The sequence below is a fragment of the Dipodomys merriami genome, unplaced genomic scaffold (assembly GCF_024711535.1).
Source record: "Dipodomys merriami isolate MVZ:Mamm:240054 unplaced genomic scaffold, mDipMer1.0.p SCAF_112, whole genome shotgun sequence".
In the NCBI taxonomy this organism is placed as follows: domain Eukaryota; kingdom Metazoa; phylum Chordata; class Mammalia; order Rodentia; family Heteromyidae; genus Dipodomys; species Dipodomys merriami.
This window is the reverse complement of record NW_027202405.1, coordinates 2,850,490-2,875,504: the sequence shown is the minus strand read 5'-3', so window position 1 is coordinate 2,875,504 and position 25,015 is coordinate 2,850,490. Positions and strand designations below refer to the sequence as shown.

General features: G+C 34.6%; 1 protein-coding gene across 2 annotated transcripts in view; it reads left to right on the top strand.

Moving 5' to 3' along the window:
- Tbc1d32 (TBC1 domain family member 32) overlaps nucleotides 1-25,015 on the top strand; it is a 137,312-nt gene that overhangs the window by 80,881 nt on the left and 31,416 nt on the right. For both annotated transcript variants that reach the window (XM_070015344.1, XM_070015343.1), the window contains exons 23-27: nucleotides 4,097-4,219; nucleotides 5,412-5,520; nucleotides 6,306-6,399; nucleotides 21,743-21,868; nucleotides 24,743-24,826. In XM_070015344.1, the coding sequence (XP_069871445.1) occupies nucleotides 4,097-4,219; nucleotides 5,412-5,520; nucleotides 6,306-6,399; nucleotides 21,743-21,868; nucleotides 24,743-24,826 (536 nt within the window). The remainder of the gene's footprint in view (nucleotides 1-4,096; nucleotides 4,220-5,411; nucleotides 5,521-6,305; nucleotides 6,400-21,742; nucleotides 21,869-24,742; nucleotides 24,827-25,015) is intronic.

The window sequence follows — 25,015 nt, the reverse complement described above, 5'->3', positions numbered from 1 at the left end:
TTGCTATATATCCTGTTCTGTATGACCTTTTTATGTAGCATTGTTTTTAAGATTAATTGATGATACATGTATTATAGTGCACTTTAATTACAGTGTAATCTTCCACTACATTAATATGCCATGTTTTGTTTATATATTATGCTGTTAAGTGGACATGTGTTTCTTACCCAGTTTTTGCTGTTGTAAACAATTCTTCCTACATGGAGATCATTAGTTACATATTTCCTGTATAGTATACATGTAATTATGTAGTGTGTTATAAAACACATGATGTGACATGCAAAGGATTTGCTGAACTTCCTGTTCTGTTCAACTTAATTTGTACAACTACCTCATTGTTTTGCTACAGCTTCATGTTATGATCACTGTTGGAGAAATTCTGCCCACTTTATTCTTTTCCAAAAATATCTTGGGCTATATTAAGACATTTTCAATCCATATAAATTTTAGAATCAATTTGTCACACAAACCAACCACTGAAGCTTTAATGATTCTTGTATTGAATGTGCTGATCAATATCAGGTGAATTGACATCTTTATAATATTGAGTTTTCCCAATCTGTGAACACAGTATATATCTTCTTTTCATTAAATATTCTTAAATGACTATCATTAAACTTTATAGTTTTCTCTGTAGAGGACTTACATATCTGCTGTGGATTTAATTTTTAGTATTATAACATGTTCTATAGTGCATTTTCTATTATCTTGCAGTGTGGTTAAGAGCAAGACTTTGGAGCCATCTTGCAAATGTCATGAAAGACAAGATCCTTTACCTCCTGTGCCCCATCATTCATGGTGTGCAATATTAAAGCAACTCTACCTCTTTCCCTTATTATTAGATTAACTGTTACCCCTTTCCCAAATTAAGAACATGAAAAACACCTAACAGGGATGCTATTAGATTAAATACAAAAACACATTAGCTTAATTCTTAAAAATATCCTCTAAGTTATTAATGGGGATTATTTTGAAATTTGTACAACTCTTAGTTTTGATTAAACTATTGCCTAATATATTTAGGTGTGTTTCTTCCATGTGGTCAGCCCATTCTTTTCCTCTTCTTTTTTTTTCTTTTTTTGGTCGGTCATGGGGTTTGAATTCTGGGCTTGGGTGCTGTCCCTCAACTCTTCAGCTCAAGGCAAGCGCTCTACCGCTTGCCGCAATGCCACTTCTGGTTTTCTAGTGGTTTATTGGAGATAAGAGTCTCCTACCCTGGCTGGCTTTGAACCGCAATCCTCAGATCTCAGCCTCCTGAGTAGCTAGGATTACAGGCAGGAGTCACCGGCGCCCGGCTCCTCTTCATTTTTTAATAGCACCTTTGGATGTATTTGTTATGTGGTATTTCTTTTGGGAGGGATGTGAAGTTTTTTCCTATCAATTATTTGCAAGAGGCTTACATTTAAAGGATTATAGAGAGCTAGAATTTTCCTTAAGGGCCGTGTGTGTGTTGTGTGTGTGTGTGTGTGTGTGTGTGTATGTGTGTGTTGTGTGTGTGTGTGTGTGTGTGTGTGTGTATGTGTGTGTGTGTGTGTGTTTTCCTTCCTTTTAGGTTATCTTTGCCCCCTGCCTTTCCACTGAGGTAGTCATTTTTTCTCTTTGTTAATACAGAAACTGTAACTTAATAAAATTAATAATTAATTTTTCTGCGACTTCTTGTTCTACCAGTTCTTTTATTTCTTGGAGTCATACTGAGCCAAATGAAATCTGCATCTTGCATATTTTATTTCCATGGTTGGAGGCAGAGAATTCTGTTGTGTACTTTAAGTTATGTACTTTATTTTTTTGAAAAATTTACTTCATTTCTAAGAAGTTTATTTTTTGAGAATTTGGCCATTGTCACATTATGTACAGCTACAATATCCTTTTTTCCCCTTCTTACACTTTCAGTAGTATTCGCACTATTTGAATTATCTTTAGCTGCCTATTTTTGGGTCAAAATTGTGTTAGGTATGCCATTTTCATATTTCTATGAAAGATGATTATTTCTAGGACAAGAAAAAAGGATCTCCATGTACATCTCACTGTTCAAACTAGGCTTCCATTTTAGTTCCATTTGTATTATAGCTAACAGAAATGGTTTTATTCTTGTAAACCCTGGGGAGAATATTTCTCTAAATTCTTGCTATTATCTTTTCCTTTGTTTTTATATTCATTTGTTCTTGTAGTCACATTTTGGGGAGTGAGTGATATTGGATTGCTATTCTTGATACACAAAAGTATATCATTTCTTTCTCTTATAGATTTATATATGCTTTAAAAATATTGCTTTTTAGAGGGGTGATATACAGAAGGGTTACATTTACAAGAGTCAGGTAATAGGTACATTTCCTTTTAGACAGTGTCATGGTCTCTCATTCCCTCCCATTCCATTACCACCAATGAGTAATTGCTTTTGAGTAGTTAAAACAGGCCATTGCACAAAATTAAAAAAGCATAAACATTTGATAAGAAAGATGGTGGTTGTTTAACAAACTTTCCTTGTACCTGTTTCTCATCATTATAATTACAGTATTTTACCACTTGTGCCATTCCTTATTACCTCCTCCATTATTTTCCTTAAGTACTTTGAGGTAAATTTAACATGTCCAGTTTCACCTATTAATAATTTATCATATTCCTATTTGAAATACACACACACACATGAACAGTCCACATTTCAATCTTTACTATCATACCATTATGATATCTAATAACATTAGCAGTATTTTTTTATCTCATTTAGTAACTATTCTACACTTCTCTATATAATTCATAAATATACTCTTACAGTTTATGTGTTTGAATCAAGATCAAAACAGTATCTTTCATTGTTTCAGTATTTCTTTTTCTTCATTTTGCTTTTTCTTTCTTGGAAAACTAAAGATTGATCCCAGGGCCTCACACATGCTATGTGAACAATGCACCGCTGAGCTACTTACCCAGCCCTCTTGTAAAAAAAAAAAATGTTTTGAGAGTGTTTCTTTAAGTTTCCCAGGCTGGCCTTAAACTTTTCTTCCTCCTACCTCCCAAGGAGCTAGAATTCCAGCTGTGCACCACCACGCTGTGCTTAGTATTTCTTTTTAAATCCATAAGAGTTTACTTTTCACCTGATTTTTCATGTCATTTTCCCCGGAAGATCTAACACAGATAATAACACATAGGAATCTCAAAATTTTGGAGAATTTGGCTGCTTCTATCTTACTTTTCTTTCAGTACTTTCTGTATACTTTGTTTCCTGTAAACTAATATGATATGTATAAATGATTAGATTCCGGTCAAATCTTTTTTTTTTTTTTTTTTTTTTTTTGGGTTCAGTCGTGGGGCCTGGACTCTGGGCCTGGGCACTGTCCCTTAGCTCTTCAGCTCAAGGCTAGCGCTCTACCACTTGAGCCACAGCACCACTGCCGGCTTTTCTTTAATTTTTGCTTATGTGGTACTGGGGAATCGAACCCAGGGCCTCATGCATGCAAGGCAAGCGCTCTACCATTGAGCCACCTTCCTAGCCCCACAAATGATTAGATTCAAAATCAGTATTTGACCAAAAGCCAATGGAAGTGTTCTTCATCACTAGAAGACACATGATTGTGACATCTTATAAGGTCACATGTGATTCTGTTTTTTTTTTTTTTGTTTAAATAAGATCCCTTTTTATCAATAAGTTAGATTTTCTCAACTTGATGTGGCAATTATAAATTTTGACATTGACATATACAATGAATATACTAGTCTAGATTGATCATAAAATGACTATTATTCCTTGTGTAATTAATTGTTGAAATGGAAGTTCTGGCAGTTCTTAAGTTTAATGGATGTGCCGATGTTCTCTGATGAATTTTTAAATTAGCAGTTGAAGGAAACTGTTCAGTATTCATATAGATTTTTTTATACAGTTAACATTCTCTGGTTTAGAGATTATCCAATTGTATTTTGGTAAATAATTTAAACAAGAACAAGTTTTAAGAAGGATATTACATTTCAAAGTGATTGAAATGTATCTGAGATTGCTGCATCCTTTACTGAAAGAGCTGGATAGTTATGCATTATTTTCAGATCTCAAGACTATGTCTATGATTTTAGGACATTTTATAATATTTTTTATTTTCCTTTTATATAGGTTATTAAGTGTGGTTTGCTGTGATTTGGACACCCTTCTCCTATTGGAGGCTCAATACCAAATATCCCAAATATTGCTACATGCTCAAGAAGAAAATCTTTTAGAGACCTCAGAGAGCCACAGGTTAATAAATCAAGGTGGAGGGGATTAGAACAACAGTTTTAACAGACACTTTAAGAAAGCAATTTTCTATAGAGTTTGTTTTCATACCATCTGAAACTCAGTAAGTTTAAATAACAGATAAAAAGAAATTCAAGCATAAATGTCACAAAAAGATTATGGTATGTTTTTTCCAGAGGATTTGCAGAATACTACATTCATCATTTGTTTCTTTTGTCTTGCTTAGATTTTCTTAAGTCCTACATTTAGAGTTTTATGAAGTTATATTACCTTTAAGTTCGTACTGCATGTGGAAGATGACTCATTGCACAAATGGTTTGATTGTGTGTCCCTTGGAGAGACATTATTTTTCTATTCTCTTAATTATTTAACTCATAATTGTTAATTTTTATTATTTGCAAATTGAAATTTTGGTATATATTTTTTTCTGTTGATAAGTCACTCTTGGCATTACCTCAATTTGGCTGACATTTACTGAATGGAAGATTCAGTAGCTGGTGTTTTTTGCATGCCTGTAATTTATAAAAGGCATAGTGTACCTCCCTCCTAACCAGATCATGGGAAGTGGCGCTGTGGCTCAAGTGGTAGAGTGCTCTCCTTGAGCTGAGGGACAGCGCCCAAGCCCAGAGCTCAAGCCCCACAACCAACAAAAAAAAAAAAACAACAAAAAACCAAAAAACAAACAAGCAAACAAAAAACCAAAAAACCTAACCAGATCATGAAGAATTGTAGAGTTTCATTAGTTGATATCAAGGCTTGATGTGGAACAGAAGGACTAACAGCTTCAGAAAAGGACAGTGTTCATATGTAACACTTGAATTGGAGTTTAACCCTAGATCCTGAACATAGAGCCTTGTCTCTAAATACAGCAAGATTTCTGTAGAATTAGGACATGTATTAATTCCATTGAAGTAATCTATTAAGTAAATATTTCATCTCACTGATCTAATGTCAATTATATTTTTATCAATTATTTTCTCTTTAGCAAAGAAAGCTATAATATAAAATAATATAAATTTTTCTTCTCATTTTAAGTTATACATTAACAAATCACTTCTCCAAACACTTCTGGGATAATTTTTCTTTGCAATCTAGTGATATGGTTTAAATTCAAGTCATATTCAGTTAATAAGGCTACAAAATTTATATGTATATATGTGTGTTTCTTTGTGTCTGTGTCTATATATTCTTTCAGGGAATTCATAATTGATGGCTTATCTGTAGAGAGAAATCATGTTCTTGTAAGAATAAATCTTATTGGTGGGCCACAGGAACGGATTTTGCCTCCAAGGATGCTGGCAAAGGTGAGTGCTAGCCATAGAAAGGGATATTTCTTCAGAATGTTTTGAAGCAAGACAGCTAACTCAGATGACACCAAACATCCTCATTTCCCAAAGTTCTACATCACAGAGTTGAACTTTTGTAACTTAACAAACTTTGGGATTCAAGTAAATATTTTCAAAGTAAAATGGCACTGTTACCCAGCAAGGGGTCATGAGTGCTAGTTTGTGTAGCAGAGTAGGTTCTTGTTTTATTGAACAGGTGACCTTCTCCCTTGCATTTCGCTGGATATTTTGCCATTGATGTCTTTTTCTTTAGTGATACTGTTATTTTTTGATGATTATACCTTTTGTTATTTTTGGTAATTCTAAGGTATCTCTTCTTCCACCAATAGGCTTTATTTTGTCTTTATTAGAAGCATTCTGGCTTTGACTGTCACTCTGAGTAAGATGAGATAGAAATGATTGATGGCACAAGGAAGACAGTGTGAGGGGAAAAAGAAAATACAGGTTTCTTTTGAAAATAGACCTTTTTCCTTTAGTGACAAAAACTTCAATAATGTCATCATTATTAGTCCTAGTTACAAAAACAAGTTCTCTGTCTTATCATCAGTGCTTTCTTAAGTTTCTGTTACATTTTATTTTAATTATTAGCTTTTTGGCACAGTGAATTATAGTATCAAATAGCTTTTGGTTATTTGGGCAAAATCTCTAAAATTTGTGAGTGACAAATCAAACAGTATTTCAGAAAGCTTTTAAATTCAGTATTTTACAACACTTCTAATCCTTCTCTCTTGCTGCTTCTTTAGGGAGATGATCCATACCCTTGGCCAATGTTTTCATCATATCCTTTGCCAAGCTGCTATCTGTCAGAAGTTGCTAGAAATGCCGATATTAAAAAAGGTAAAATATTTACCATCAAGTTGCATATTATTGCTAAAACTTGTATTACAGTTTGAAGAAAAGAGATTAGATTAAGGAACATTAATATTGATTTCTATTCAGCTTGTATACATGGGTAAATTTATGCCTATTTCTTCATAATTTGGAATTTTTCCTTCCTCGCTTGTCATTTCTAAAAGATTAAATAATTCTTTCTTTTGTGGTAGATTTGTTTAGTAGCAAAAGCCATTTGTTTTCTAAAAAGGAATTAATGGCTTCTTATTTGATATGTGGAGCTTTTATTTTCAACAGAGTAATAGGTTTTAATAATTGCTGTGTGCCACATATTAATCCTATGTTCTTAAGTCTTGAATTACAGTGAGAAGTATGGTGTCTACCACTGTGGAAGTCATGAGCTGTTAGAGAATCTACTCAAGTCATTGGTAATTGTATAATATTACAGGGTAATAGGAGAAAACTAAGTCCTATGGCTGCCACATTTCCTTCTATAAAATAAACAGCTTTTCCAGAAGTGGGGCTGTAGCTCAAGTAGTATCAGAAACAGTGCCCAGGCCCTGAGTTCAGGCTCCAAGATTGGCACTAGAAGCAAACAAACAAACCCACAAGCAAAAAAAACACATTTTGCTACTTGATAAAAATCTATCACACTGTTTAGTAAGTAAGCATTACTTAACTGTATACAAGTATTATGTTAACTAAGAAACATTAAAATTATGAGGAAATAATAGTAAATGCATCCATGTGTACATTCTGGATAGAAATAAGCATGGAAGTAATAGTAATGTTATACAGGAGGCATAGCTTAAGTTTGTGTTTTCTGGGTAACAGAACAACACTTTGAGCAGAGGAAAGAGCAGAGGGAGTCAGAAAGGAAGAACTGCTGGTTGGGAGCATGGGACATGCAATGTGACAGTAGTAGTGGAGGAAATTAGCCTAAGCACAGCAGCCTATCTTCCCTAAGATCAGGGAAATTCCCATTGGGATGTTTAAGGTTTATCATGAAAGCTGTGAAAATGGGGAGTTTTTAGGCTAGAGAATGCTTAGATGAAATATAAGAGTACATGATCAAACTTTTTTAATTTGAAAAGCAAGTTCTTATAACAACATGTTCTTACTTATGTCATCAAACTGGCATTGGAATAGAATAACTATGTAAGAGACCCATTTGCATTCAATTAGTGCTCTTTATAATTTGTGGTTTTGTTTTTCATTTTTACCTGACCTGATCTATTGCATTTTCAGATATTGAGGAGTTGATATTGAACATTTTTCCAAGAAGATGTCCTGAGATAGTACCATTTTGGACTACTTTCTCACTGACTTATATTTCAATAAACATAAATGATTCTTAAGCTTTTGCTCTCCTATTTCATATTCTTCTTTTAACCATTTTTGTTTCAAGCTATTTACATGATGTCATTCTCTGTTTAGGTTTCCAAATGGAGTCACCCATTTAGCTTAAGATATGTTTCTTTTTTCCCTTCTCCTCCACCACCTCTTCCTCCTCTCCAACCTCTTCTTCTTCTGATACTAGGGTTATAAGTAATGGCCTTGAACTTGCTCAGCTTACTGGCTGGGCTGGCATTTTATCATTTGAGACATGCTTCTAGTCTGGCTCCTGGTTGGTTATTTTGGAGATGGAGTCTCATAGACTTTTCTGCCTAGGCTTTCTTCTAACTCTGATCCTCTGATGTTACCTTTCTATAGTGCTGGGATTTCAGGCATGAACCAATGGCATTTGACATCTATGGCTATCATCTTCCATAGTTTGTTTCTTCAAAATACCTTGTTGAATTGAACAAGGCAGACCAAACTCAAAAAGTAAGATTTTATTAGCTATTTCCTTTGAGAAGAAGAAAAATTCTATCCTTACTTGTTAGGACTAAGTGATCAGACTAGTCTACTCACTTAGGTGTCATGACTTAGTAAATAGAGTAATTGTAGCTTTCTGTCAGGTAAATGCACATGCTAACATAATTGACCATATAGTACTGACTGGCCATCACATGGTGTTATTCCAGGTTCACTTCCACATTTTCCTAGATGCGTATTTTCAAAACTTACCTCTACTTACATCTTTCTTTCATTTTCCATGCTTTCCTCAAGAGAAGTCATACTTCTCATTTTACTGGTGAAGTAGATGAAGAGCCCTTAGACCTGTGTATGCTGCTTTTGTTTATCTGTTCTTTATTCCCCTTAGCACAACCAACCATGTAATATCACAAACCCTGAATCTTATTCTAGTTGTTCTTGAACTCTGCCCAGCATGATTTCTTTGACTGGGGACATTATATTTTACCTCTAATCTCCTGGGTGAACTTGATTTTTAACACTTTTTATTGTTGGTTCTTTATTTTGTACTGGTCCTGGAACTTGAACTCAGGGCTCTAGGTACTGAGCTTTTTTGCTCAAGGCTAGTGTTCTATTACTTGAGCCACAGCTTCACTTCCAACTTTTTTGGTGTTTAATTGGAGTTAAGACTATCATGGACTTCTCTGCCTAGGCTGACTTTGAACTGTGATCCTCCAATCTTAGCCTTCTGAGTAGCTAGGATTACAGATGTGAGTCACTTGTGCTTGACTAAAATAAACCTTAAATGATAAGCATTATAGATATCTATTGTATACATCACTAGTCATAGACTCTTGGTAAAAACATTTAAATTTATCTGTATTTGAGTATACAATTTTTTATTACCTTTAGGCACCAAGTTGTACTAATCAGTCTCTTGATTACCTTGTTATAGTTGATACTTTGTATCTTTTGACCAACATTTCTCCTTTAGACACCAGTAAACACTATTCAGCACTCTGTTCCTTAGAGTTTATTTGTTTAGATTTCACATATAATAAGATCATGCTTTGTCATTATTTGTGTAGGTTATATTACTTTGCATATTGCCCTTTTAGGTTTGCCCATGTTAGAATTGACAGAACTTCCTTCTTTTTTAAAAGCTGAATTCCCTTTATGTCTATCTATCTATCTCTATCTATCTATCTATCTCTATCTCTATCTATCTATCTATCTATCTATCTATCTATCTATCTATCTATCTATCTATCTATCTGTCTATCTATTTTTGGGGGCAATCTCGATTGGATCTTTTCCATAAGCCAGCAAGCTTGCTCTTTATTCTTCCGTGTTTAAATACCTTTTATTGAACTCATCTTCCTCTTAATACAGCAGTTCTGTCCTTCATTTTACTGTAAATGAAGGAGTTGTCTTATCTGGTATTCCAGTTACTTTTTCTCCATTCTCTTTCAGATCCACTTGTTAGCTAATGAGGCCTGGACTCAAGCACTCCAACAACTTGAAATCCACCAGTCCTTCTCAGCCCTCTATCCACTACACTTGAATCACCTCATGCATTTCCCCTGCCTGCTTGACTATTAACATTTTGTTTCATTTATTTTTTTATTAAAAAATTAAATCATTTTTAGATAGTTGTACAAGGAGATTTCAACTCACCGTGTCAGTTTATGAGTGAAATGCACCTCGACCAGTGTCACCCTTCCATCATTCTTCATCATCTCTCTCAACACCACCCATTCCCTCGAGGTGCCTGGTTGCCCTTTTTTTCCCCAAAACACTTGTTTCACCTGTCTTTCACAAATTGTTTGTTTTTGTCCTCTTGTCTTTATGTTGAATTCTTCTTTGTGTCCAGTTTTGGATACCTCCCACTTCTACCCTTTAACTTTGAACTACCCTAGGGCTCACTTCTCATTTCTCTTCACTTTCATTGCCCACAGTCTCAGCTGTACTCATGGAAGAAGGATTGTTCAGTATGCCAATGGCTACCACTCTGACATCTCCAACTTTGATCTCTACCTTGACCGGTGGATTCATATGTATCTATTTACTTGGCATCTCTGTGAGAAAGATCAATAAGCATATCAAACTTAACATGGCTGAGATAATCCTCAGACTGTCCCTTAAATCTCTCTCCTAAACATTTTCCCTAATTGTGCAAGATACCTATGTACTTCCCTTCTTCAGGTGATAATCCTGAAGGCTTTTTTTTTTAAACTTTTCTCTTTCTTCATACCCACACAAGCAACCTGTCAGCCCAGCCTTTTGCCTCTATAGATCTAAAACCTCTTTTGCTTATCTACTGTCAATATTACCTCTTACCTGTAGTAGTATCTGGTATCATGCAGTGCATAGTTTGTTTTCAACACTGCAGCCAGATGGATACTTTTGAACAACAGCTCAGATCATATTACTTCTCTAATTGAAAATTCTTCAGGGGCTTTCCTGTAGCTTATAAGTTTCAAGACTTTTTTTGGGGGGGGGGTCCGGTCGTGGGGCCTGGCTCTGGGCCTGGGCGCTCTCCCTCAGCTCTTCAGCTTAAGGCTAGCACTCTACCACTTGAGCCACAGTACCACTTCCAGCTTTTTTCTTTTTGCTTATGTGGTGTTGAGGAATCGAAACCAGGGCCTCAAGCATGCAAGGCAAGCGCTCTACCATTGAGCCACCTTCCCAGCCCCAAGTTTCAAGACTTTTAAGACATACTTCCTTGTACATATTTTGTTTTAGGGCGTGTCATACAATTTCAAGTCATATTCAGTGCCTTATTTTTCTATCATTTACCCACAAAGACTCTTACTGACTTTCTATTAGTTCTAACAACAAGTGTTTGAATAAGACACTATTCTCAATTTAACAGTATTGCTTGATATATCCTCCTAATAAGAGTGGTCCTACCTGGCCTCATTGAAGTTCTCATTGAGGAGAATAGCCTGATCTCTAGGCATCAGTGAAATTTACACAAAGATCTATTCAACCAGACTCACTATATCTCATTCTGATATTGTTGATGTCTATGTTACAGTCAGACTCTTGGTAGTATAGCAATTATCAGAAGAGAAAGTCAGAAGCATATCTAGCTTTCCCTCTGATTTAAGTCTCTCATACAGTCTCTCTGGACTGTATGAAGGAAAAAAAAGTAGGTTTTCTAACAGGTATAAGTCTAAACCAAAAGGAATGTGTTTAAACACAGTTAACTAACCACTATTATGGACTTTAATAGATATTGTGTTTAAACTAATAATACTTAAGACATGAAAATCATCTTAGCAGCCAGTTGTCAGAGGTAATTATTCATTCATTCTGACAGGTGTTATTTTAGTTATTATTTGTACTGCAAGTTTTAGAGATGTTGTTTTATGTCTGAGGAGAAAAAAAATCGTGTCAGTTTTTGTGTACGTGGAAACATTCTTCTCATTTGCCTGTCAGCCTCTCAATCTGTCTTGCTTGTTGCAGGTAGCATTGCTTCATCTCATAAATTGTCTCTTGTTAGCTCCTCAGCATCAGTGTTAGCTGTTAGATGATTCATCTTTATCTATAAATAGGAATCTGGTGACATTATCTGCTTCAGTTGTTTTTCTTTGTAATATGTTCAATGTTACTGTATTAAAATGGAAGTAACATTTTAAAATATTAATGGTTATTTCAGGTGTAGACATATTAGTATATAGAAACAGATGAAGTGTCATGTGTATAACTTTATTCTTTGTGGTAGAAGTAACTTGTGTTTGGGATATAATTTCTCAGTTATCTGAAAGTTAGATCAGTAGGATGAAATAGTCTAGTGTGGTAATTTATGTCATTACCTGTCAGGAGGCAAAAAAAGAAGAGAGAGAAGAAAGGAAAGTTGAACAATAGTCAAAACACAAGTGCCAGGGATGGGTGGACTTGGGAGAGATAGAAGGGGTACTATTGACTAAGATTCACTGTACTCAAAACCTGACATGTGGAATTGAAATCCTTTTGTACAACTACTTAAAGACAAAAATTATGTAAATAAAAACAATAATAACAACAAAAATCCCAAGTACCTGTTAACACGATAGAAGGTTTAAGATTGAACTACTGGAGTTTGACTCCTATTGCCTTTTCTGTTGTGAAGAATGGGATGGTTGTAAGATAATGATCTATTTTTTTTTTTCTGAGCTAAAATTAGATCTCTCCAGGAGTTGTTATAACTCACTGAGCAGTCCATTCTACTGTATTCTGTTTTGGTGAGCTTAGGATGTTTTGTTTTTTAACATAGGAGGAGTAGAAATACAGAACTTCATACTGAGAAAAAAAATTGGTCCGAGAAATTGAATAGCATATTTTAGTTATTTGATAGCATTAGGTATGTTTCTCAAAAGATGGGAAATTTGTTCTTCTCTGTAGAGCACCCTATATTTGTTTTCTTTTCTTTCCTTTTTTTTTTTTTTTAAGGTATAGACCAGGCCGGTCTCAAACTTGTAATCCTCCAGCCTCATCTTTCCCATTGATGTGCCATGGCTGGCATCTGTTTTATTTTTAACAATTGTTTTTTTTATCATACTTGCTCAGGCTGACATAAGCAATCTGAGTTACATGAACCAACATATTTTTTTCTTTGATTTAGAAGTATGAGACACATCAATACCTATTGAATGACTGAATCAATCTCCCTTTACGTTCCCCATCATCAAACTCTTCCTTCCAGACCTTAATAACCAAGCATAGGAAATTATTTCCAGGATAATCAGAAGTAAATTTAGAAATTCCTGCTCTTACCTGGAATAATCTTTGATTAGATTCATTTTCTAGAGCAAGCATAGCTTTGTAGTCTTTGAGTTAAACTTCTGTATGTATCATTCAACAGGCACCTTACTGTAGTGAGCTTTATCATTTACAAAGTGATAGTTTACATTTTTATGACACATAAGAGATGCACATTGATAGTGTTCTACCTCGATTTTCACAATTGAACAAAAGGAACTAGCTTGTACAGCTTTTCATTCTACAATTACCTCAAATTTAGTTTTTGTAGCTTCAATATCTTATATTATTGCTTCTTCCATCCCATTTCTTACTTATATGAAAGAAAATTGATTTTCTGTCTGGAAAACATTCTCTTTCAAATACTACAAAAAAGAGTAAGTTCCAGGATGATTATCATTCCCTTTAACATAATGTACCAAATAATACTAAAATCCTTTTCCTAAATGTTTCTCGTGTCTTAGCTAATCAAATGTCTTGAATCACTAGGTTCTATGTATTAACCAAGTGTCTATAAGAGCCATATTATATTCATAGGAAACTAGCATCACACTTAAGCCACTGCTAAATCCGTTATTTATATATGTTAGGCACTGTATGGAAGCACCACAAATACAAACACATTGGCAGTGTAAATGCATTAATTAATTGGGGGAAATGGATCAGTTTTTCTGAATATTTTATTAATATGTATTGTATTGAATATTATGCTTCATTATGATATTTTCATAATATATACAGCAATGTTTTCATAGGCTAAGTTTATTTAAAATATTTTAAGTTGCAGGGTGCTATTGGTGTAACAATTAGATATTACTGAAATGTATTTTGGTCAATGAGGAAACAAATATGAATATATAAAATTCCCAGATTAGAGAAAGAGCCAGCGAGTTAGGGAATTTTATTCTGGGTCTTTGTAGTGAGAGTATTTACTGAACGAGTAATAAAGCTCATGATATTCACTGAATGCCAGTGTACTTTCCCTACCTCATGGCCACCTTTTCATTTCAGATAAGAAACATGCTGCTGTTATTGTAAGTTGCTCACCTAAAAGTATATTGAAATTCAACCTTTGAAACAACTACCCACTATTTAGCCATTAGAATAATGACTCTAATTTAACAATGTATTTGTATTAATCTACACTGATTTTGTTTAGTAAATTTTAGTAAAGCAGGATGTGAAATACTCTCTGTTCATTGGTGCTGTTTCTACTGATGTTTTCTGCCTCTTCAGAATTGTCTATGTCCATGTCCCTGATAATTTATCTTCATTTCTTTTTAATTAACAAATGAGTGACAATCCGCTATATAATACTAATTGTATAGATTTCAATTGGAATATTACCTACAAAATATGTAGACGTTAACCTTTTAAGGGAGGAAAAAGGAGAAAAGGACATGGGCTAAAATTACAACTACATTTTTTTTCTGTTTTAAAATTTCATGTTCTTTTATGTTTGCTCAGATGGAGTCATGCTCTGTAACCCAATCTAGCTTCAAAATCCCAATCTTTCTGCCTCAGCCTTGAAGTACTGAGATTACAGTCATGGATGTCCTGTTTTGCAACTATATTTTAGTAAATGAATACAAATTTCCCGATAAAAGTGACTAGCCTGAATAACTCCCATTGCCAGGCTGGCAAATTCTACCAAGTTTAGGATTTTAGCAACTACCCAGTCAAATAAAAAAGCATAGTATTCCATAGGCATAACTGCAGGAGTGCCCCCAAAGAACGTGGCATTGTGTAACATGTTGTTTGTTCTAGGTATTTATTTATTTATTTATGTGGATTTGAACTCGGCACTTGGGTGCTGTTCCTGGGCTTTTCTGCTCAAGGTTAGCACTCTTGAGCCACAATTCCACCTTCAGCTTATTTTTTTCTTTTGTCGGGGAGGTGGTTAATTAAAGATAAGTCTCACCGATTTTTCTGCCCAGGCTGACTTTGAACCGCAATCCTCAGAACTCAGCCTTCTGCATAGCTAGAATTTATAGGTGTGACCCACAAGCCCAGCTTGTTCTAGTTTTAAAAGCTTTTCTATTCTCTTATACATCTAGTCACTCTGTAAGTATTTTTGATTACTAATTCTCTTTTATAAGATACTTACATAAGCCTTTATGTTGAGCTAGACATTTTCTCTTCCTTTTTTTGCTATTGCTTCCAACCTCGGAATTAAGATTTATTTTCTACACATAAAATTAATTGGATTTTATTTGACATCAACCTGTTAACTGAGGGGACTGGTGGTATGGCTATAATTACAAATTTTCTCCTTTGTAGTAAAGCTTCAGCTGTTGTATTACCTAGTTTAAAAAAACCCAGGAAGTTTATTTTCCTTTGAAGTAGTAAAACATTAACACAGTGTTTTTATTTTGACATGAAAAATATCACTATAGCAACTAGGAAAATATCTGCTAGTTTAGGTGAAATAGATTGATAAAGAGGATACTCATTTTTTTAACCACTAATTTCTCCTATATAACTATAAGGGAAGTATTATTACTATGTGTACTTACAAATTATTAAAGAAAAGCAAAAATGCTATGAGAAATACAAAATAAGGAATGATCTATATTTAAGATCTATATGTCATTTTCTAAGAATCTAGTTGTCCCAACAAAATTAATACTTGTATGGATTGAGATACTGTTGAACACAGATTGTTAAGGTATCTGTATTATTCCTTATGTTAGTTCTCTGTGTACCTGTTTTGTGGAGACGGCTCACTTGATGCCTTCTTTTACTCATAATAGTGGTAAGGGAAAATGGTGACTAAGTCAACCTAAATAAAAGAAGAGAAGTAGAAACAGGAATAGAAATCAAATATTCTACGCATAAGCCTCAAGATAATTAGTATAAGGTTGGCTGGCTACTTGGAGCCTGGCAAGTTTTCGTTAATTTTCCATTATTTTCAATGATGCTTTTCATTAATTTTTGTTCATTTTATAGTATCTGTTATGATTCTCTTTTTCTCTAAGAAGAGCAGCATTGTTTTGTTTTGATATTGAGCTTGTATTTTTCCTCTTTTTGAAATTAAAGTTTTTTCTATTTGTATAACCCCTTTTTCTTATATATATAAATATATAAAAATAATATATAAATAAATATATATTTATTGTGAGAATACCGTACAGAGGAGTTACAATTACATAGGCAAGAAAACGAGTACATTTATTATCAAGCATTGTTGCCTCCTCTTTGTTTCCACTTCCCATCCCTTCCCATACTTCCTCCACATCGCCCCACCCGATACTCCACCCCCCCACCAAAGGTATAAAGTTCGTTTTTCAACATTACGACTTGTATCTCTCATTGTTGCAATGGGTCCACCTGTATACCTACTTAAACAATTTTTTTCCCTTCCCCTCCACAAATTATACCAACATCAAATACAGTGAAAGCAGGGGTTATACTGTGGGGGAGGGACATACAAAGCAACATAGAAATCATCTTATAATTATGTAGAAACAATTGCATGAAAGAAACAAAAACATTTGAATAATTATCTTGGGGTTCATTCCCCTAACATCAACTTATCTGACCTTTTCTGCTTGACTCAGACATATACTAGCTATTGCAAATAAGGGAAACCATGCGACCTATGTTTCTTTGGGCCTGGCTTACTTCACTTAATATGATTTTTTCCAAGTCTTTCCATTTCCTAACAAATGGGGCAATGCTATTCTTTCTGATGGAGGCATAGAATTCCATTGTGTATATATACCACATTTTCTTGATCCATTCATCTACTGAGGGGCATCTGGGTTGGTTCCAAATCTTAGCTATGGTAAATAATGCTGCAATAAACATAGCTGTGCTGGTAACTTTAGTATGGTCTTCTTTGTGATCATTTGGGTAAATGCCCAAAAGTGGGATTGCTGGGTCATAGGGGAGCTCTATGTGGAGTCTTTTGAGGAACCTCCATACTGCTTTCCAAAGTGGTTGAACAAGTTTAAACTCCCACCAACAATGTGGTCAGGTTCCCTTCTGTCCACATCCTCTCCAGCATCTGTTGTTATTGGAGTTCTTGATTATAGCCATTCTAACTGGGGTGAGGTGGTATCTCAATGTTCTTTTGATTTGCATTTCTTTTATGGCTAGAGAGGTTGAGCATTTCTTCATGTGTCTATTGGCCATCCTTCTTTCCTCTTCAGAGAAGTTTCTCTGTAAGTCTTTAGCCCACTTATTTATTGGGCAGTTGTTTCTTTGAAGATTTGTTGTTGGGGGATTTAATTTTTTGAGTTCCAGGTATATTTTAGATATGAGATCCTTGTCCGTTGTATGGCTAGTGAAGATCTCCCAATCCATGGGCTTTCTATTGATCTTGCTAGCTATGTCCTTTGTCATGCAGAAGCTCTGCAATTTCATGCAATCCCATTTGTCCAACCTTTCTTTGATTTGTTGTTTTTCTGGGTCTCTATTAAGAAAATTTCGGCCTGTGCCAAGGAGACCTAGTGTTTTTCCTATTCTATCCTGTAATGTTTTCAGAGTGTCTGCTTTGACTCCGAGGTCTTTGATCCATTTGGAGTTGATTCTGGTGCAGCATGATACATAAGGATCTAGCTTTAGTTTTCTACAAGTAGTTAACCAGTTTTGCTAGCACCATTTACTGAAGAGGCTGTCTTTCTTCCATTCTATTTTTTTAGCTCCCTTATCAAAGATTAGATGGCTATAGGTCTTTAGGATCCTTTGTGGGTTTTCAATTCTATTCCATTGGTCCTGAGGTCTGCTCTTGTGCCAGTACCAAGCTGTTTTATTACTATGGCTTTATAGTAGCGTTTGAAATTTGGTATTGATATTCCTCCAGCACTGTTCTTTCTGTTAAGGATTGTTTTTGCTATTCGGGGTCTTTTATTGTTCCGTATGAATTTTTGGCTTGCCTCTTCTATTTCCTTGAAGAATGAGGTTGGAATATTGATAGGTATTGCATTGAATTTGTAGATAGCCTTGGGAAGTTTTGCCATTTCCACTATATTGATCTTTCCAATCCAGGAGTATGGGAGTTTTTTTTTTTTTTTTTGCCACTTTGTAAGTTCTGTTTTGATTTCCTTTTTCAGGTTTTTAAAGTTTTCATCATAGAGGTCCTTCACTTCTTCGGTAAAGTTAATTCCTAGGTATTTTATTTTTTGTGGGACTATTACAAATGGAGTTGCTTTCCTAATTTCAGCCACACTTTCCTCATTGTTGGCATACAGAAAAGCCATTGATTTTTGAGGGTTAATTTTATATCCTGCTACTTTGCCAAAGTTTTGAATCACCTTGTGTAATTTGGGAGAAAAGTCCATGGGATTCTTTAAATACAAGATCATGTCATCTGCAAAGAGGGAGAGTTTTACTTCTTCTTTCCCTGTTTGGATCCCCTTTATGTTGGCATCTTGTTTTATTTCTTTTTTTAATTTAATTTTAATTTTTATTGTGAGGACACTGTACAGAGGAGTTACAATTACATGGGCAAGATAATGAGTACATTTCTTATCAATCATTGTAGCTTCCTCCATTGTTTCCCTTTCTCTTCCCTTCCCATCCTCCTGCCACCCCCGCACCCATCTTGTCTTTTTTCTGTAGCTAGGCATTCTAATACTAGATTGAAGAGCAGTGTAGAGAGTGGGCATCCTTGTCTCATTCCTGAGTTTAGAGGAAGTGGCTTTAGTTTTTCACCATTGAGTATAATGCTGGCTGTAGGTTTGTCATACACAGCCTTTATTGTATTGAGGAATGTTCCATGGATTCCTAATTTTTCCAGAACCTTCATCATAAAGGGGTATTGAATCTTATCAAATGCTTTTCTGTATCTATTGAGATAACCATGTGGTTCTTATCCTTGCTCTTGTTGATGTGAAGAATTATGTTAAATGATTTGTGTATATTGAACCTGCTTTGCATCCCTGAAATGAATCCTGTTTGATCATGGTGTATGATTTTTTGGATTAATTGTTGAAGTCGATTGGCCAAAATTTTGTTGAGAAGTTTTGCATCAATGTTCATCAAAGAAATGGGTCTATAGTTCTCTTTCTTTGATGAGTCCCTGCCTGGTTTTGGGATGAGAGTTATTTTGGCTTCATAGAATGAGTTCGGTAGTGAGCTTTCTCTTTCAATTTCATTGAAGAGTTGGAGGAGTATTGGTGTGAGCTCTGCTTTGAAGGCCTTGTAAAATTCCGCTGTAAAACCATCTGGTCCTGGACTTTTCTTAGCTGGGAGGTCTCTTATTGCTGTTTCTATTTCAATGCTTGATATGGGCCTGTTAAACTGGTTTAACTCATCTTGGTTTAGTTTTGGCATGTCAATATTTGCTAGGAAAAGGTCCATTTCTACCAAGTTCTCAAATTTATTAGCATAAAGTTTTGAGAAGTACTCCCTTATAATGTTCTGAATCTTGGTTGTTTTTGTGGTGATGTTTCTACTCTCATCTCTTAGTTTATTTATTGGGGTGTGTTCTCTTCTTTTTCTGATAAGATTTGCTAAGGATCTGTCTATTTTGTTAATGTTTTTCAAAGAACCAACTCTTTGTTTTGTTGAGTCTTTCTATGGTTTATTTTGGATTCTAATTCATTTAATTCCGATTTAATTTTGATGATTTCTTTCCATCTACTGGATTGGGGTTTATCTTGCTGCTCTTTTTCAAGGAGGCTCAGATGTCTCATTAAATTGTTGGTTTCAGATCTCTCCAATTTGTTGGTGTAGGAACTCAGAGTTATAAACTTGCCTCTGAGTACTGCCTTTGCTGTGTCCCAGAGATGCTGGTTGTTTGTGTGTTCATTTTTGTTGAATATCATGAACACTTGAATTTAGTTTCTAATCTCTTCCATGACCCACTGGTGGTTCAACAGTGTGTTGTTCAGCTTCCGTGTGTTACAGGATTTTCTTTGGGGGCTTTTGGTGTTGAGTTCTAATTTTATTCCCTTGGGGTCTGAGAGAATGCAAGGTATAACTTAAATGTTTCTGAATTTGGACAAGTTTGCTTTGTGACCTAAAATGTGGTTTATTTTGGAAAATGTTCCATGTGCTGCTGAGAAGAACGTGTATTCTAATGCTGTTGGGTGAAATATTCAGTAGATGTCTGTTAAATCTAGTTGATATATACAGTTGTTTAGGTCTGTGGTTTCTGTGTTGAGTTTTTGCCGAGTTGATCTATCTAGTGGGGATAGTGGTGTGTTAAAGTCCTCAACAATTAATGTCTTTGGATCTATGTGAGATTTGAGAGAACGTAGTGTTTCTTGGATAAATTTGGGTGCTCCATTGTTTGGCGAATAGAGATTTAGGATTGTAATATCCTCCTGAAGGAGAGATCCCTTAATTAGTACGTAGCAACCTTCTTTATCTCTTCTAACTAATTTTAATTTGAAGTCTATTTTATCTGATATTAGGATTGCAACTCCTGCCTGTTTATGGGGGCCGTTATCTTAATAGTTTTGTTCCAGCCTTCACATTCAAAATGTGTTTCTTTTTATGGGCAAGTTGTGACTCCTGAAGGCAGCAGATAGAAGGATCTTGCTTTTTAATCCAGCTGGATAGTCTATGTCGCTTAATTGGAGAGTCAAGCCCGTTAATGTTAAGAGATAGGACAGAGATATTTGGGAGTTCCTGCCATTTTATCCACCTTCTTGGGGACTGCGGCAACTGGGTTCTTCCTATGGTTCTTGGATTCTCAGTTTGGGTGCAGTTTTTTGGCCTTTATTGTGGTCTTGTTGGTTTTCTATGTGTAGGAAATCTTTAAGTACCTTTTGTAGGGCTGGTTTGGTGGAGATATATTGTTTCAATTTTTCTTTGCTATGGAAGATTTTTATTTGACCTTCAGTTATGAAGGAGAGTTTAGCTGGGTACAGTATTCTTGGTTGATAGTAGTTTGTCTTTAGGGCATGGCATATATCATTCCAGGCTCTTATTGCTTTAATTGTTTCTGCTGAGAAATCTGAGGTGATTCTAATTGGTTTCCCTTTATAGGTGATTGATCTTTCCTCCTTGGCAGCTTTAAGGATCTTTTCCTTGGTCTGAGTTGATCCTGTGTGGATTATAATGTGACGGTGGGATGTCCTGTTCTGGTCTGGTCTATTTGGAGTTCTAAAAGCTTCTTGTATCTGAATAGGCCTATCTTTTTGTATGTTTGTGAAGTTCTCTGCTAGGATCCTGTTAAACAAATTTCCTAGACCTAGCCTCCTTTTTCTATTGTCTATAATATTCTTATATTTTCAATGTAGTCTTTCTTAAGCCAAGTGTAGCAAGTTCATGCTTATAATCCTAACTACTCAGGAGGCTGAGAGCTGAAGAATGAGGTTTAAAGGTATCCTGCTCAAACAAATTTGGGAGAATATTATCTCTAGTTTAACCAGAAAGGATTAAAGTGGTAAAGTATCAGCCATGAGTAGAAAAGACAAGCAAGAGTGTGAGGCTGTAATATAGGGAAGAAGCAACAACATCATTATTAAAGAAAAGCCAAAAAATATGCAATATCCCCAAATAGAAATAGTTTGTAATGTTCACCATCATAAATAATTTCAGAATTGAGATAGGAAACATTCTGCAATGAAATCTTAAAATGGGAAGTGTTTGTTAAATCCAATATTCATTCCCTAATGACCCATGTAGATATATCCAAACATTAGTGAAGACTTATGGTTACAAACGAACAATCTGTCTTATTTGCTTTTACTAAATAACTCGTTCACTTTTATAAGGGTTTAGTAACTTAAATAAGTGCAGTATATAAGACATTACAGAATTTGCAGTCATACAAACTTAATACAAATACCTATGTGTCATATCTATCATGCCTTACTAAAATAATGTACCATATTATCTGACTTATTAGACAGTGATCTTGGAAAGCTATTACTATGCTTCAAAATGTCAGAAAAACAAACTGATTGGATTGAAAACAGCCAAAGACAGTTTTGCAAAATGATGAAAGCCAAACCTGATATAATCAGTGGAAGTGGTGAGTTTGTTATTTTCTTCTGTTCTGTCTTTTCTTTTGTATGAAATTGAATTAATAATTAATGACCAGTACTGATATATCCAGACAACATAATAATCCATTGAGTCCTGAGAAACTTGTAATTCTGAAAAAAAAAAAACAAACCTAAGAACTCCCTATGGATTTGTGGCCTCTCTAAATAGCGATAAGCAAAACTTGAATATATAATCAATGTCACCTAGCAGAAATTTACCTGGTTTTACTACACTTATACCATATTATAATATTTTCAAGAAATTTTATTTTATTTTGTTTAAAATAGCTGAAGCCAGGCACTGATAGCCTGCTTACAATCCTAGCTATTTCGGGGTGGAAATCTGGAAAATCATCATTTGAAGCCAGCCTGAGCAATTAAGTCTACAAGACCTCACCTCCAAAATAGCCAGCAAAATAATGAGATGGTCCTGTTGCTCAAATGGTAGAATGTCATTTGAGTAAGCTTACGGCCCTGATTTCAAATCTTATTGCTGGCCAAAAATATGTTATTTAAAACATCCAAATATTTACATGTATAAATTTAGTGACTCCTAAGGAAAGTTGTTATAAAGGAATTTCTCTATTATCTGTATTCAGATGTTTACATTTACATTAATTTTTTTGAAATCATAATTTTTTTAAGATGTTATTTTGAGTAAAGTAGAACAAAGTAGAACAAAGTCTATAATAATTTTATGTTTAAGTATTACATAGAATTTTCTCCTGATATTTATAAAATATTTGTGGCATATAAAAATACCTAAAAATTTTAAAATGTAAGATCATCTCATATTGTTAGAATGGCCATCATCAAGAACACGAACAACAATGTTGGCAACAATACTGGTGAAAAAGGAACCCTTAGATACCTTTGGATTCCTTTCTAACTTTTGGTTAATGTAACTACTGAAGAAATCAGGAAGTTCCTTTAAAATTGAAAATAGAACTATCATAGGATCCAGCTAAGTTTAGATATCATAAAGGCACTTACACACATGTTAATGGCAACACTATTCACAATAACCAAGCTATGGAAATGGTCCAGATGAACTATGCCTAATGAATGCGTCAAGAACACATTGAACATATGAATAGTCGAGTATTATTCAGCTGTAAGGAAAAATGAAATTATATCACTTACAGGAAGATGGTGGAACTGAAAATCTTTATGTTGAGGCAAGTAAACCAGTTCAAAAGGTCAAAAGTTTCATTTGTATGTAGATACTAGCCCTAAAGATAAACATGTATGTAAACATACACAAAATATACACAAGATCCTGTGCATATATATGTATATGTGTGTTTCTGTTTATGAATATGTATGTGTTTGTAACTGTGGAACCATTTGAGGGGATTGTGGAGTGGGAAGAGAATGTTAGAGAATGAACAGTACTTAAAAACATTGCACCTATGAATAAAGATGGTAAAATCAATCTCACAGGAAGCTGTTACAGTAGGGGTATTGGGGAAAAGGAGGACAGGAACATAAAACAAGTCCTGTCTGTGTGTAGGTGGTATTGGGAGAGGTAAGAGTGAATGGAGAAGGTAGCTGGTTGAGATTGGTTTGGGAAAGGGAGAGAGAAGGTGAGGGAGAATGACAGAAGTAGTGAGTCTGACAAGGCTATATTGTATGTATAACAAGAATTGTTTCATAACATCAATCACATTTTAAAAAATTTATAGACAATGGGATTTTCAGTGATTTCACAATGAGTGAATCTGTTAGTCACAGGGAGATAAGTACCTACTCTTACAAAGATGTAGTTCTGGGATCCTTACAATTGTTTACGGGGAAATATGTGCACACACAATGAAAGTATTAAATTAACTTAGAAGAGAATAATTTTGTCACTTTTTTATTGTGAAAATACCTTACAGAAGGGTTACAATTACATAGGCAAGATAATGAGTACATTTCTTATCAAGCACTGTTGCCTCCTCCTTTGTTTCCCCTTCCCATCCTTTCCCATCTCTCCCTTGTCCCCCATTTTTGTCACTTTTTAAGACAGAATAGGGCAAGCTTCCTTTTGTTGTGGTTTCTTTGAGATATAATCAGTTACAAAGTATATAGAATATATGTCTTCTTATTTCACTTTTAATTATTATTAAGTATTGTACTAAGGGAATTTCAATTCAGCATTTCGGTTCATGACTACAGTACAATGCATGTTGCCCCTTCCGTTATTCTCCTCCATCCCTCCCAACTCCACTCAAGTTACTTGGTTCCATTTTCACATATAGACATTGACTCATAATTGTATTCACTTATCCTTCCATTCATCTGCCTCTTCTCCCTTAACCTCCCTGTCTCTGCCAAAACATGTTTCAGCTTCCTAGTATTCATTTTACTAAATGGTACGTTGGTTGTTCAAATGAGTCACGCCACTGGAATCCTGTCATGCATATACCATAGTTGAGTCAACTTGTTTATGAACATATGCATCTAGTCTTGCATATGTTTTCATATGACATGTGATATTTGAAAGGGACATGAGCAATGCATTAATCTGTCTCAATATGTACTAATAACAATGAAAACATTATAGCTTACTGATTACATTGAAATCATCTATCAAATTCTGAAATAATCCCTAGGGAGTCTAAAGATAAAAGATTATTCTTTTCTAGTTTTACATTGAATAGATTCTCAGCTAAGCTATTAAAATTGAATTTAAATCAGAACATTGCTATGAATACTAAAACTATGCATTTCGAATAAGACTCCTTCATAATATAATTGTGAAGTTTATAAAGAAAAATGTATAAAAGGTGACTTTTAGCTGCTAGTCTGTGTTCTAGAGATACATTAGTATGTATCCTTGACCTTCGATATCCTAATTATTCACTTGTTTATTGCAGCTTTAGCAGAATTACTTGAAAAATTTGTGCTTCATCTCAGTGAAAACCCATCTGTGTGTTGCTTTCCTTCAATGGAATATACAGGTATATTTTAAGCATTTTCAAATTTGACCAATGCCCAGTTTGCAAATAGATAATATTTCATAGAGATTTGTCATACAAGAAGGAAATAAAATTTATGGAGAGATTTTTCAAGGAACATATTTGGAAGGAAAATCATAATTTTAAGAATGAATCTAAAATTTACATAAAGATCAACCCAGATTTAATGAT